The sequence below is a fragment of the Paroedura picta genome, chromosome 2 (genome assembly GCF_049243985.1).
Source record: "Paroedura picta isolate Pp20150507F chromosome 2, Ppicta_v3.0, whole genome shotgun sequence".
Lineage (NCBI taxonomy): Eukaryota > Metazoa > Chordata > Lepidosauria > Squamata > Gekkonidae > Paroedura > Paroedura picta.
Genome location: NC_135370.1, coordinates 77,958,995 through 77,975,037, shown reverse-complemented (window position 1 = coordinate 77,975,037; position 16,043 = coordinate 77,958,995). Strand labels below are relative to the sequence as shown.

Here is a 16,043-nt window from a genome sequence, read left to right as displayed (position 1 = left end):
CAACACAGCTCTTCAGGATCTCTGGTGGAGTTTTTTCATATCATCTACAGCTTGAACCTGGGACCTTCTTCATGCAAAGACACATGGAACCATGACCCCTCCCCTAAACTGTATGCAAAACGCAAGTGTGGAATAACTGGAGATCCAGAGTCAAACTCCCACTTTGACTTAAAAGCTTGCTGGGTGACTTTGGGCCAGTAACTCACAGGGCTGTTGTGAGGACAAAGTGGAGGAGAGGAGACTGCCACCCTGAGCTCCTTACAGGAAGGGTGTGATTAGAGAATACTAGAAATGAAGGATGACATGACATTTTACATACATTGACTATTTTAGTTGTCTTGAATAGTTGAAGAAAAACAAGAGATGAAAAATAGAGTATCCCTTTTTATTATTTTATTTATTTCTGTATACACAACCCTTTATCAACATGGATTTAACACTGCCCCTCCCCCCCCGCTCCCCTCCCCAGGTATCCACCATCACTGTGTGGAAAACTCTGTACCCAACAAGGCTTTTAAGCAATCAAAGACTTGTCAATTCCACCATCCCTTCACTTTACACCAAAAAATAGGGGTGTGCCACAATGCAACACAGCTCTGTTGCCACCCAGTGGCTACTACTTCAGGTAGTTCTGCTATCTATCGCAAATCCTGGCCCCTGTTCTCTGGTAGGATTCACAATGCAAGTGCAGTTTGCCCCCAGCTCTTCACTGCCCCTCCTTGGAAATTGTCCCCAAGGCTTTAAAAATCTCCCCTTTCTCTCTTCCCACAAACTCTTCAGTGTTGTGCCATTTTTCAGAGACTGCAGCAATGAAGCATCTAAATCAGATGAACCACCTTTCATGCAGTTGCAAAGCTCCTGAGAATCTGATTCTCACCAATTCTGGTCTATTGCCATTTAGCTGAAATGCTGGAGAGAATCCACACTCATCCAACTAATAAACAAGCTTGTCTCAGCTCCTTAAAAGGGGGATGCACATCATCCCAAACATGAACAGGAAGGGGCTCAAATGCTTTCCATTCAATGAGTTTACAGATAAGACAAGGCTATGGAACTGCACTTGCAGCCAGTGAGTGTCCGAGTAGTTATTGTAAACTATCCTATATTGAAGAAGGAAGGAGATTATATAGCTTCAGCTCCCAGCACCATGCTTCCTTCCCAGAGGAAAAAAGCTTAATAGAAGAAAATACAAATAATTTATTGCAACTACAATAATTAATTGAAGCAAAACTGCATGCGTATGGTAGGAGACACATATAGGGGAAACTTTAGGAAAGTTTTGTATCAGGAAACAATTGGTTCAGTTTATAAGTCCAGAGTGGAAGTTGTAATGGTCTTATCTACACTTGAGTGCAAGGGGCTGTACTTATTAAATACAAGACAGTTACTTTCATACATACACCCATGGGAAAGCAATCAGAATTGCCTAGAAAAGGCAGCTAAGAGACTGATGAGCAACCCAAGCAGGGGGAGAAAATACTTCAAATGGTTCACCTACTAACCATCTATAGCATCTCTTTCCTGTAAAGTTAGAAGCTTGCCCAAGTTGAAAACCATTTACATGATGATTTTGCTTATAGATACACTGCACTGTATCCCACAGTCGGCAGTCTCCTCAGCAGGGCACAGGACACGTTTTCAACCTGACTCCTTTCCAGTTTGAGCTTTATGAGAGACTCCATGTCAGCATGAACACAGATCTGCTAGGCTGCATGCAGCACACAACAGAAGAAATTGTGAAAGCCTCTGGTCAAGCTGAAGAAGAACGGGGCAAGATAAACTCCCTGATAGGCTGCAGCATGTGTGCAGGGCTGACCCTAATTGCCTAATACCCTGCTGATGCTTAGCTTCCAACTAGCTATAAGAAACTGCACCAAGGCTCCTCTCCAGATAACAAAAAGGTGTTGCTGGAAATGAGTGTAGATAATGCCAGCGAGTGCTACAACAGGATTTAGAACAATGTGAGGTAGAGCACTAGACTAAAAGTCTTTTGTCCCTTAAGTATCAAAGCACTGCTCTAACACAAACGGCAACACAAACTTTTAATTATAACCATGCTCAAGAGAAATCCTCAGCTTAGTCCTTGGACTTGTGAACATACTAGGTTATTACAAACCTCTTGAACTGCAAAAATTTTATGTCACCAAGAGCTCATAGATAATAGTCAAGAGCTCCACAAATTATATCTTCATATTTAAGTGTCACAATTGTCTAATTTCCCCACAAAATACTAGACTCATTTCATTCTCTGTTGATACTCGCACCACTAAGTTTCACAGAAACAAAAGGATGTGCATGTAAGTGAGAAGACGGAGGAACGATGGAGATTCCACCACCCAATGTCAGTTTTGCCTCAAAATGGATTTGAAAAGACTGGGTCAAAATGTCTGAATGCTAGAAGGCTAGCCATGAAGCTGTTCAGCAATTAGTACAATCTCAAGAAAAGACTTGTTGCTCTTCCTGGCATTTGCCCGTCCAAGCCACAGGGAAAGTAAAAGAAAACACTGCAACACAGTGGGAAAGAGGTTAAGGAAGTTGAAAGGATTAATGACTGCAGAGCTATGAAGTAGCCATTTCTCCTCCTCAACCAGATCTTTCCCTCTCCAAACAAACAATGTTGAAGCTTACAGGCTCCTTACAGTTTACCAGAATGGGCAATGAGACCTACTCTGAGATACTAGCACTTTTCCCCCCCTTGAGAAAAAGGGACAATTCCTAAACATGGTTTGTTGCTCCTGCTGTACACCACTTAAAAGGTATTTTAGTTTTGGAAGGACAAAAAGCTTCCCTAAACAGCAACTAAAACAGCCCTTAAAAAACAAAAAACAAAAACAAAAAACCCAATAAATAAGGAATTTTGTTATCTCCACTTTTAAAACAAAAACAAGACATGTTCAAAGTGCAAATTTACTTTTACCAGCCTAGCACCCATTCTCATTGTCTCTCCCACACAGACTTTTGCAGCCAGAGCAATTGTACAAAAAGGATGGCACCCCTCATTAAGAAAGCATACACCATAAGAGTGCTGGTATCCCCACTCTTTCCTCGCAGAAGCAGAAGGGAGGGATGAGAGAAAGACGAATATATGCTGTTTTACAGCTCATCCTAAAGTGCCAAATTATACTCCCAAACCCTAGAAGAAAAAGTAAGAACCTGCAAGGGTCAAAGTGTAACAATGCATAGAACAGGATGAGTGACTTGAGAAGCAAAAGAGGATTCCAAGATTTAGATACCAATCCAGAGTAAAAACACCTTCAAACTCACAATGTGGTCAAGAAGCAGGAAGTTTGCTTACTTTGGGAGGGCAGGAAGAGGGATAGGCTCTGGCTGCTTCTCTTCACTGCATTGCAAAAATTCCTTTGCTTTGTCAGACTGTCTGTGTAAAGGCAACATTCCTCTCCAAGGGACTCTGAAAGAATGTGCAGTGATCCACTCAGGAAGGGGGTGGGTGAGAGGGGGAGCAGGCCCTTTAGTTATCTGACTAGTAATTTTAATTTTGTTTAGCTTCTCTATGTTGAATAATTATTTTTCCTTTTATTCTTTTAAATACAAGTTCGAGTTGTCCCAACACCCATGTGCTTTTTCCCCCACTACGGTTCTGTAGAATCAGAATCTTCAATTAGAACTTCAGTGGTGGCTCCAAGGATCTCTGTGTTCATGACCAGCCCTTCTGTACTCTCACTGCTACCACTGCCCACAAAGATTTTTCCATCTGCCATCAGACTGACACGGTCACCCCTACTGCAGTATGCCTTAGGCATCCCATCAGGGTTCAGCAGCAGGCACTCTCCAGAAGTGGTGTTTCCAAGGGGATCTGGAAGAAGGGGAAGGCCCTGGCCATCTGTGGGTGGGGCAATTGACTCTGCATTGGGGCCCAGGATGTCAGTGCTGGTAATGAGGGCGCCTGCATTGGCCGCCAGTGCTTCAGCAATAAGCACCTCTGGATGGCTCTTTGCCTTATGTGCTACAACGCTGTCCTTCTTCTCAAACTTCTTTCCACAGATATTGCATGAGAACTGGTAAAAGGTATCTGCATCATGCTTTTTCATGTGCCAGTTCAATGATGCCTTCTGCCGGCAGGTGAATCCACATATCTCACACCTAGAGGAAACAGGGAAAGGGCAGAAATAGTTATCAAGGTAAGATCTACCATTTATTGAGTGAACGCAACTAGAATACAAAGAGGCAGCTGAAAAGAATAAGCACCCATTACAAAGGCACAGTTGGAGCAATCCCACATGAAAACACTGAGCCAGGCAACATGACACTACTCACTGTAATGGCTTCTCGCCTGTGTGGATCATTCGATGAACAGCTAGATTGTGAGAACTCTTGAAAGCACGAGCACAATATTCACAGATATAATCCCTTTGATCTGTAAAACAGCACAGAGTACCTAAGATTTGACATTTGCTTCTCAAACAGATCCAATTTTTTTCATTTGGAAATACCCTTATAGGAATAGATAAAGTGCAATCACCCCATTTTCATTCACACAGAGCACATTTAAACAGTTCTAATTAAACTCTTACACAAAAAGTCCAGTAAAGAACGTAGACAGTCAAAGCTCAACCAAGGATTTGCAAAATCTGCACTACTCTTTCTGCACAGATTGTTAGGGAAGAAAATCTTTTGTACTTGATAATTTTTCTCAGTGATGAGGATGACGTCACATACTGCCTGTTTTAAAACTGGCTGGCACGTCACAACCCTACCATATGTGACAGATACAGAGAGATACATATATACACATGCACAGGCTCCTTCAGAAACTTGATCTCTAGCTACCTCCAGTGGGGTGGCTTGGGTTAAACGACAAGCAAGGTAAAGTGTCATGGCATGGAGAAGTGCCGGTAAGGCAAGCCATAAATATAACATAAGGGCAAACAACCTATTTTCCCAGCCTTCTATTTGGGAGAGATCAGAACATTCCTTACAGTCAAAGAGAGTGTGCTTGCCATGTTGGTGAACCTGAATCCATCTTTCACATACTCGTTTCTTGCCCTTTGTTCTCTAAACAACATTCTTTCCTGCTAGATCCTCTCTTGCAGACTGCTCATGGCATTGAAGTGTTATAAGTGGACACATCCCCTGCAGTAATGGAATGTGTAGCAGAATTCTTAGCTATCATGCTTCGAGAAAGGACACAAACTGGTACTTTCAGGGAACTGGGTGTTTTGTTTTCTAATGACAAGTGACAGAACACCTAAACTTCTGGAGTATTATGGTCATTATAGTTAGTGAATCTGTGCTAAGTGAAGTTGTTGTGTTTTAAATTCAAATTCTTAGACTTGTTCACTTATCTTGTGTTACACAGCTTATCTCTTAACTTCATGTAATGTTTCATATGCCAATAAAGATTTATTGTATTGGTATTGCATATAAATAATCTATTGCATTTTCTGCTCAGTGCACATATAGTACATTTAGGAAAGGTGAATTTTAAGTTTGCATGCCTGAGTGAATGTCTGAAATTTAGAAAATGTCAGAATTCACATGTGAATGTTGACAAATTTCAAGACAAATTTTGTGAATGTCCAAAAGTGTACATATACATACCAGTGAACATAAACAGTGGTCTACATGTTATTATTGTGTTTACTAGCATATGTTTTAAAAAGTAGCAAATCTATTCTGATGTTCAGAAAATATGCCTGGAAATGTGAATATCTGTATGTGAACACTGATATTTACCCAATTTTAAGCATTTACTGTGTTAAAGTAGCTAAGTATAAAATTACAAATTTTGTTTATAAACACTGGTATATTTGAGCATGTGAGCCAATAAAATTTTGTAGGCTGGTGAATTCTGCAGATTAATTTCCAATCTGATTGTTAGTAGAATTCATCAGTGCAATCTGGCCACAGCCCTACAGGAAAGAACTGTGAACAAAGGAGCAAACTAAATGCCCTTAGCCATGACTGAAAACAGATGTATCTGAAAAGCAAAGTCATAACCCATGATTATGCTACATGGAGAGCATGGATTTGCATAAAAAAACTGGAAAGTAGGTATTGTGTTAAAAGCCGCAGGCACTGAGCACTGAAGCTTTCACCATATTTCAAAATGTACCCTGATTTGTCATCAATGCATATGGTCAACACTATTCCACACTACCTGGTTTTAACAGGACACATGAAAACCACATAAAATGAAATTACTGACAAATACCCTAATTCTGTCATTGTAAACAGAAAAAATATTTGAACAGGTATCTGAAAGTGGTACAAGAGAGTAAAGCATAACTTTACCAACAGAGGAACTTGAAGTTGGTTCTGAGATTTTCTTATCTGTTGCAAATGAGAATTGTGGCCACATTACCTGTGTGGTGTTTGGCATGCCGCAAAAGTTGCTTCTGGAGACGAAAGAGACGCCCACAGGAGGGATGGGGACAGACATATTTCTTTTTCAGCAAGTGCTGATACTTGATGTGATGCTGGAGTCAAGGAATATTTTAATGATTGATTAGTAATAGAAGAAGAAAGTCAAACCAAGTATTAGTAACTAGTCTTAATATTTTACACATGGAGGCAGAGACTGCGACTTGAAGTACTTCAATATGTAGGCTGTCCCTCAGATTTCTGTTTCAAGTGGTAGCTGTGTTGGTTTGAAGCAGCAGAACAAATTCAGTGGCACCTTTAAGCTCAAGGTATGAGTTTTTGTGTGCATGCACACTTCCAGATACAATGTCATGGAATGACAGTAACCAGCTCATACTTATAGGTAAAGAGTGATTAAATTAGCATACAGCATAATGAAAATGACTAACGGTTTCCAGAGATAAAGAGGAAAAAACAGCAATTTGGATTTATTTGTATTCACTTGAGATTGAATTGCATGGGAAACATTTTGCATACAATAAATATGTCCACATTAAGAGAATAATGGGCAAATAAATAATCAAATGCTGACAGCAGTTAGCTGAGACCTTGCCCTTTTCTCCCCCCTGCCTGTCCTCTGAAGCTTCTTGAGGCATCATGTTTCCCATGCAAGTCAATACAAAATGTTTCCCAGCCAATTCAATCTCAAGTGAATACAAAGAAATCCAAATGGCTGTTTTTTTCCTATTTATCTCTGGAATCTGTTAACGACTGTCGTGGTGCTGTATGTTAATTTACTCTCACACTTTGCCTATAAGTATGAACTGATTACTTCCATTCCATGTCATTGCATCTGAGGGGGTGTGTGTGTGCACATGAAAGGTCGTACCTTGAAAAAACAACTTCGTTAGTCTTAAAGGTGCCACTGGACTCTAAATTTGTTCCTCAGATTTCTAACATTTGCAGTACTGATGAGTGGATATCAAAACATCTCTTCCTACTGACAAGCAGCAAGGTACTCTGGAGTTCTTCAAAGAGGTAACTACATGCAAAAGTATGGCAGCAACCCCAAGACTCCAGTTGGAAAAGAAGGCCCAGCGCAGTTATCAGATACAAGACGGGGCATTCACATTACATTTATTATGCATTTACTCCACTGGCTGCCCATCAACTACCAGGTTCAACTCTAGGTAATGATTATCTGGACCGTCTTATATGAAAGACTCCCTCAGTTCCTATATTCTGCCTTGACAGCTCTGCTCAGCTGTTCAGAACTTTCTGGACATGTCATCTTGCCGATAGGCAAAGACTGATGTAATATGTGCTTTCAGCCCCGCCACCCCACCCCATAAAGAGCTGCTAGGGTTGAAGAGGGCTTCCATGCTCCTGTTATTATTCCATAAACTATGTAAAAAGTGAGTTGTTCAGGAGAGGTCTTCTATAAAGAAAACAGCCTACACTGTAACAGAATAGCTCAATAAGGTGCTTTATAAAAGGAAAGGGACTAAATTATACCACTGTGTACATAATGTACTATCAGTCTACTGCACATATCACCCTGTTAACATTTCATTGCTTTCAAATGTTGTAATTTTTTCGTCATTATATCAATATCCTAAAGTCTTTCAGATTTTGGTAATTTTAGTCCACTGTTCTCTAGAAACCTCCTCCTATTAACTATTTATCAACTTACACCAAGCTTATCAGATGCTCGTTCATATGGACTGACAGAAATTTACACTTTTTAATTTGCTTTTAGTCTAACAGAAAAAGGTTGGCTATAAATAAAACCATTTTGCGAAAAGTTGAATTAGAGTAGGGAAACAGCAGGAGAAAAAGAGTACACACATGTACCGTATATACTCGCATATAAGCCAACCCGCATATAAGCCAAGGCACCTAATTTCACCCCAAAATGCTGGAAAACTTATTGACTCACATATAAGCCGAGGGTGGTGTTTTGGATAGTGGTTTTTTTCTCCTTTCCTCCCCTCCCCCATTTTGAGTAGGATCTTTTTTCCCTTTTCTTTCCACCTTCCTCCTCCCTCTTTCCGTCTGAACTGTCTTGCCTTTTGATATCCAATCCTGTGCCGCTTCCCTTCTTAGCTCAGTGTTCTGTTCTCTCCACATTCCATGCCTTCTTCTAGGGGCGTTTCCTCCTTCTGCTTTCTGTTCAGAGAGCTTCAGAGCTTCCTGCACATGCTAGCCTCATTAAAGCAGGGAGAGGGGGAGGCGGAGACTGTTCTTTCCCTCCCGGGCTTGCTGCGTCTCTCTTTTGTTCCTGCTCCTGCTGTTCAGGCCAGTATACTTGTCTCCCACCTTCCTGTCTTGTCTGGCAGCTGGTCTTTTATACCTGCATATAAGCCGAGGGGGACTTTTTCAGCTTAAAAAGGGCTGAAAAATTCGGCTTATATGCGAGTATATATGGTATTTGAAATCCGTTGGGGTGGGGGAGAACGAGAACAAATTTGAGACAAGACTGAGAAAAGCTGCTTGAAGATTGAGAAGTCTGCCTGTGAGGAAGTAGTCACAAGCACAGGTCTACTATCTCATACACTTTGATTGAAACTTCAGCTGGTTCAAAACATATCAAACAGGCTACTGTGAGGGTTGCCCATCTGTTCATGTGGTGGTTTTTACCTTTAAGGCTTGGGGAAAGGTACCAGAAGGATCACCACCTCCTGTATTGTCCAACCCATCAATTAAGGAAAGCATCCACAAGCCCTGCTCTCTGTGGTCCTGACTGCAGATGCGAGCCAAGAGGCAAGCAGAAATAGGACTTTTTCTTTAGTAGCATGTTGCCTATGGAATGCTTTTCTAGTGCCAGACCAAAATATTTATTTTTTTACCCAGAATTTTACTTTAGGGGGGTTCATATTTTACAGTTTGTTTCTGAGAACTACTTAATGATAATGGTTTTAAAGCTGCTAAATGTTCTATGCTCTTATAATAACTCTCTTGAGATTTTAACAGTTTAATTTGTAACTACTGTTATTCTGTTTTATTATTTCACTAGCTTCAAAGCCCGTTCCTAAGAACGGGCCTTGAAAGGGTCACCTCCCCTGGCCCCTGGCCAGACAGCTTAAGGTGGCTTTGGGCCACAGCTCACAGCCGGATCAAGTGGGGCAGGTGGGGGCTGGCCAGCTCGTTAACAGGCCTGGGATAGACCTCCTTAGCAGGCAGTCAGCAGCCCGGGAGGCCCTCATTAGCAGGCCCTACTTAGCAAGCTAAGAGGCCCTCGTTAGAAGGCCCTCCACGATGACCCTTTGCCCAGGGCACTCTCTCTTTACCTGCTGCTGGCTCCAGGCACTGAGGTGTGTCTGAGAGCAAAGAGGCTAGACTCCAGGTACAGAGAGCGGGAGCTGCAGGGGCAGGGCCAATCGCGCCCTGATTGGCCCTATTCCAACTTGGACAGCCGGACGTGTTCCACCCCCCAGGCTGTTTCACAAATATATAGAGGAACCATGGATAAGGATTGAATATTATTTTGTAAGCTGCCTGAAGAAGGTTCTCTGGAGAGGTAGCACAAAGATTTTCCAAATTAAACAAAGCCATTTGAAGCAAGGAAATTATTTAAGTGCATGCATAAGTGTATACATATGCATACCCATATAGCTCTAAATTCCCTCCTCCTCGTAGAACAGAAATGTTTAATGTTAAGCATTTAACTTAAACCTAGAAATATCTGTCAGGACAGCTCTTAGATTGTGTTAAGCAGTTAACGTGAGGTCTACGATCTCTTAAGTAACTTTTCTTTTGTATATCTAAATAGACCTCTTAAATGTAGTGGAAATGTGGATGGCTCTTAGACTCAAATGTGAACAAGTTTATAAGCTTTGGGCAAAAGTTTATATCATTGTGTAGTTAATGTGGGGTCGTACTTTTTCAAATGATGATTATATTTTACTATTCTTTGTATTAATAACTCATACTGTATCCTATATTTCTATCTTTATGGGGAAAAAAAAAACTTGTATAAAATAAATAAATAAATAAATTCCTTCCTCCTAAAGGCTTTGTTAGTTCTCTGGTCAAGAGTAAACAGGCATCTGGAAATGAGTGTTTAAGAGGCATCTGGTAAAACAGCCTAACCTACTTTGGACAGAAAAATCCTACCCACTCCACAAAACTTTTACTGCAGAAATAATGCCATTTACACTGTACATGAAATAAATGTCAGGTGCATTTTGTAAAAAGGAGCAGCAAATGGAAAACAAAGAAATCTATGCTGCAAATGATACTAATAGTTTTAAGCCAATATACCACTACAACTATTCTTACCTGTAGATACCGTGGATGTGCAAGAACTGTACCACATCCTTCCATTTCACAGCGAACATATTGTATTGGAGGCTTCTTCCTAAGAAAATTCAACCCAAGAGGAACAAGTGTAGGAAACAGGTAACTGCTAATATTTTAAGACTTAAAAAAACCCACACACAGTACAGTGTACTTTTCTAATAGAGACATTGACAAGGTCTAGTTTTGTCCCCTACAACCCTGTCTCTTATAGAAGTAAAATTATATCCCTCTTAGCCCATTAGTTAATGACTTAGAAGGGTATAACTGTGCTTAAGACTGCACTTCTAGTCCAATGATCTGTTATCAGGAGTTCCTCTGAAAACATGCCATGATCTTTGTACTGCCGAATTCAACTGCAGAAGTGGTGCCTATCCCCACCAATACTTGTTAAAAAGAGCTTTCAAAGAATTTTATCCTTTAAATTGCTTGCCAGCCTCAGAATAGACTGTTTTATGAATTTTATGGGGTATATTGTTTTTATTGTTGTAAGCCACCTCGAGACAACTTAGTCAAGAAAGGCGGGATATAAATTAAATTATAAATAAATAAGTATCCAGAACTTCAAATCTGGATTTAAGGTATTTAATTATACCTTTAAAATTAATAACTTACAGTTGGGAATATGAGGTTTTGTTCAGCTTTCTGTCCGGTGCTTTAACAATAAACATTACAGAATCATGGATTTCTTGATCACATTTCATAATGAATTCTTGGGGGTTGGAGGGAATCACTAAAATATTATACTTCACCAAGTTCACAGCCTTCATTCTGTAGAAATGAATTAAGTCACACTAACAAATTAAAAGTAGGAAAAGCATAATAAGAAAGTGAATGCAGGCTTGCAACTTAATCATTGTAGCAGAAGAGTATTTAAAGATTCTCATCAACGAGATTGGTTTCCCCAACACTTTCCTTACCTGAATTCCCCAGAAGTGCTCCCCACCAGGCATTTTTGTAACATTAGAAAAAAGCACTAAAATATAGTAATTATCAATATACTCTTGTGCCAATAGGTGTAGTAGTTTCTTTGAATTTCCAACTTTACATGTTTTTAGTCCTTTTGCACGCAAACACATGCATTTTCCCTTGTACCTCTGCAAGGGAAAAGGCTATAGTAGATTAAATTTTGTGGGAGGAAGATGAAAGCTTGGAATTTGAAGAACCTGTTGTACCTTATTTGTACAATGTAATTTCAATATAATCTTATTTTAGCACTAATGTTTTGGGAAACAGAAACAAAAGCCCTAGTGACAAGGGATGAAACTGCTGCCATGGCAAAAGATTCAGGGGAAATGGCTGCCATGAGCCAGAAAATCCAAATTTTCCCACACAAAAGTGACAATACTAGCTTAACTGCAATCTTTTCCAAACTTTGGAGCAAAGTAGAATTAAGATTAGATAAAAGTCAAGGAACTCCAGAAGAGCATGAATACAACACAATGCTGTGGACAAGTAGGGAAACAACAGCTTCCCAAAAGAAATAAACTTGGGGCAGATAACTTGTGAGGAAAGCATCCCAGTTACTTTTCCTGTTGACAGTAATAGAAGCTATATCCAGATGACACAGGCTGTCTTCTCAGTTACGCTGAGTTACAGTTCAGTTCACCAGAAATCAGACAATCTTCTATCACTTTTATAAGTGAAACAAAAGACACAAGAAGGATCTGTCTAAACAGCACCTTTAACTGATTTTAAATTAGCTAGGATCGTATTATTTTAAAATAATAGAACAAAGAAAGCACTGGGGTGCCTTGAAGGGCCCTAGCGGTAGTTAGACCTGTGTATACCACAGAAATTGTTCTATTTTTTACTGGCTATTTGCTTTGAAGTTTTTGTTAGCATTTTATTTCTGCTATCTACCTTGGGTCCCATTGCATGAGAGACATAGGCTTACACTGGTTTTAAAAGAATCAAAAATATTAAGATGGAGAAAAGAAAGACAGCTAACCTCCTTTTGGGTAATCTTGGGCTCTTGTCATCTTTTCTCCTCCTTCCTCTCCTAAGACAAGAAGATAATTTAAAAATGTTAACACATCACGACAGAACAAGAAAACATAACTGTAGATATACAAACAAAAGGAAGCATGCTCTAGGCCAGCTGTTCCAAACCCCTGGTTTGGGGACTGGGACCACTCCGTAGATCAGTTGGTACCGGGCCGCAGCTCCTCCTTGTCCTCCTCCCTGGCTGCTGCCTAGGGGGCTGCCCTGCCATTCTGCTGCCTGTTCACCTTTGGTGCTCTCCAGCAGCCGCTATGGGTGGGGCTCCCTCTCGGCGTGGCACTGTGCAGGTGCTACTGGCACCGCCCCCCAGTGGGTTGCAGGAAGCCAGCGGGCTCAGGCAGCGGCGGTGACATCCCTCGGCAACGACCCCCCCCCCGGCCTCAGTAAAATTGTCAAGCGTTGACCGGTCCCCGGTGATAAAAAGGTTGGGGACCACCGCTCTAGGCTATCAGTCAGTTAATTTTAAAAAAATGCACAGCCCAAGTACATCTAGCTTCTTCCCTGTGTGATGATGTACAATCCCGCAAGACTTAAAACACAGTGGATTGTATCCAAGGACTCAAAAGAAGAGCTCAGATTATGGAATGCAACCATCCTGTCCCCCATGCATCCCACAGGGTTCAGTAGGCCTCCAGAAACAGTACTGGGCATGATATCAGAGTGTTTAGGTGTGCTGGGTGAGAGACCTAGAAAATACACCACTTAGAAGAGCTCTTCCAACAGAAGAGCCAGTATGGTGTAGTGGTTAAGAAGGGTGGTTCTCTTATCTAGAGAACTAGATTTGCTTCCCCACTGCTACACATTAAGCTTGTGGGTGATCTTGGGCCAGCCACAATTGTCTCAGAACTTTCTCAGCCTCACCAACCTCACAAGGTGCCTGCTGGCAAAGAAAGGCAAAGAAAAGCAGGGTACAAAAACCTACTCCCTTTCTTCAAAAACTGAGCATTGTTATGTAACCCAAATTGTAGGAATGAGTGGGGGCATTTGGGGGGAGGAGGAGAGAAGAATTATATTTGTTAAAGGGTGGCTCCAAGGATATCTATATCTATCTTTGTTTACTAGTTAAGCTCATTATTTATGGTTGCTCTTCCCTTCTCCAACCCTTGCAGCATATATAAGGAACCTGGGGATGAAGGAGGTCAGCCCTTATGAGGGCTTTTGCCAAAGGTTCAAGCGGTATCACATGGCTCTCAGTGCTTCATATAAAAGTCTTATATTTATAGATAACTCCATTTGCAAAGGAAGAGTTCTTTTTCTCATCTTTTCCCACAAAAACCTAGCATACAAAGGAAAAACCATCCCTCTCTACACATTTTTTAAGGAGGAAAAGGAGCAGACCTGAAAATTGCTCCAAAGTATGTGGAGTCCCTTGGGCAAGTGGCAGTGTATGTATGGGTGGGTGGTGGAGAAAGGACAGAGGAAGTAATATCCCTACCCCCTTTATGTGTGTGAAACACCCTTGTACTCATACTATTCAAGCATCAATTAAACCCATCTGAATACAAAATGTGTCCTAAATAAGAGATCTCTGTAGTCTCAAATAGCCTTTCACCATTTGCATTTGTTATATCAGAGACTTGCTTAAAATATTTTACTAGCCTGTCCACACCTACTGGGGCTGTGGAACTAAGTATCACTGAATTCCCTCCCCTGGGAAATAGTCTGTCCCACTTTGTCAATGTCTTTTCACTGAGTTGCTTTCACGTTTGTGACTGAGTGTGTATTTTAATGTTTGATTGTTGACTGCTTTAAGGTCCTGAAGAGTGGCTTAAACATTTTGTAAAACAGTTTTAATGTGGAAACCAAGCAGCAGTGCTGCAACAAATCTGGCAACAAATTAATCTCTGCAATGATACGCGAAATCAATTTGTTGCTCCTTGATACCCTATAACACTGCAGTTACAGGACAAAGGCTTCACTTGGTTAGCCTAATCCCATACTTTGGTGCTATGGAAATATAATTTCTAGGAGAAACCGAATTTTTTTTTTTTACATCTTTGTTTGGTTTTCAGCACTGACATGGTCTTGGTTTCATCTGGATTTGAAAACAGTAGAACAAGTAGACACACAAAGGTACAAAATCTCTTACTTCCTGGGTGGCTCCTCATCCTCCCGAAACTCACTTTCTTCTTTGAGTTCTACCTCTACCTCTACTTTAATTTCTTTCTGTTTCTCTTTTTCTTCTTTTCCCTTCCCCGATTTTTTCCTTTGTTTTGGTATTTCCCTGCAGATACAGACATAAAATTTCACAAAGACTTTTAAAGATAATCTTTGTATTTTAATTATGTGTTGCTGTTTTGGGGCAATTCATCAACATAGAACTTGAGACATTCCAGGCTTTCATAACTCATTCCTGGAAATAATTAGTCAGCATGTACTTTTGATTTCTTTTTCAAAGCAGATGCAAAGAGTACAGAAATCTTTGGTTTGACAGACATTCTCTCAACAGATCAGACTAGCAGTCCCTCTGTCTAGAAAACAGAATACAAAGCACCTGTCTAAATGGGGCTTATAGGTTTCATCTCTTGGATCATCTCTGAAGGGAACTTCTTCTTCACTGATGAGCGTTTCTTCTTCATCACTGTTCATTGAAAAAAGAAAGGGAGTGCTGGGTTTATTCATGTATGTAATATATTTTTGGACAGAGAAGACAACAGTAATAGGCACCCTTATTCTGAGTTTCATGCCATCTATGGTACGCATTGCATGTGCTATATAGAGGCAATATGGAGAAGAATCAGATTCCTATGAAGGATGGAACAATCATTTCCAAATGTGTGGGGGAGAGTCTGCTATCTCTACTCACTTGTTTCAAGATGGAATCAATTGTCCTAATTATCCAACGGCAACTATTATTTCATATATTTGCAAAGTTAAGCAGAACTAACATGATCTAAATCCTTTCACCTATTTTCCTTCAAGAGCATTTTAACCTTCCAGCTGACATATTTTCTATCTCCTGATCAATCAACAAGAAGCTTAAGTCTCAGGGGAAATAAAAGTAGGCACACAAAAAACTGCCAGCTCAAATAAAGAATGGATGAATGTTCCTTTAGAAGGCAAAATCAGATAGTAACAGTATAGCTCTGATACCTCAAAGCCATAGTGGGCTCCAACAACTGAGACTATTAAGCCACAGATCAAAAAGAAGCTGGGACAGTTATTCCAAACCTTCCCACAACTGAGTGACACTTCCCCCCATTAAGACAGAATGCAAGAAGCTCAGCAATTATTTCAGAAATAGACTTTAAGGATCATAGACTCAGCTAGATAAAACAAACAGGTCTCTTTCAATTCTGCTGGCACCTTAAGGGTTCACTTCTGATATTAGAAAAGATCCATCAACACAAAATTTACATAACTGTCCTAAAAAAAATCAATGGAGGGTAAAGTTACAGCATTAGACTATTAGCAAGGAA

General features: G+C 40.5%; 1 protein-coding gene across 2 annotated transcripts in view; it reads right to left on the bottom strand.

The window, feature by feature from the left end:
* Nucleotides 1-2,846: 2,846 nt before the first annotated feature.
* Nucleotides 2,847-16,043, bottom strand: part of ZFP91 (ZFP91 zinc finger protein, atypical E3 ubiquitin ligase) — a 31,411-nt gene continuing 18,214 nt past the window's right edge. Inside the window, exons 5-12 of one of the 2 annotated variants that reach the window (XM_077321036.1) lie at nt 15,119-15,205; nt 14,714-14,848; nt 12,572-12,622; nt 11,236-11,391; nt 10,603-10,681; nt 6,323-6,437; nt 4,276-4,375; nt 2,847-4,101 (exon numbers count right to left, since the gene is read on the bottom strand). In XM_077321036.1, the coding sequence (XP_077177151.1) occupies nt 3,591-4,101; nt 4,276-4,375; nt 6,323-6,437; nt 10,603-10,681; nt 11,236-11,391; nt 12,572-12,622; nt 14,714-14,848; nt 15,119-15,205 (1,234 nt within the window). In that variant the 3' untranslated portion in view covers nt 2,847-3,590. The remainder of the gene's footprint in view (nt 4,102-4,275; nt 4,376-6,322; nt 6,438-10,602; nt 10,682-11,235; nt 11,392-12,571; nt 12,623-14,713; nt 14,849-15,118; nt 15,206-16,043) is intronic. The other variant, XM_077321037.1, reaches the window with a different exon arrangement.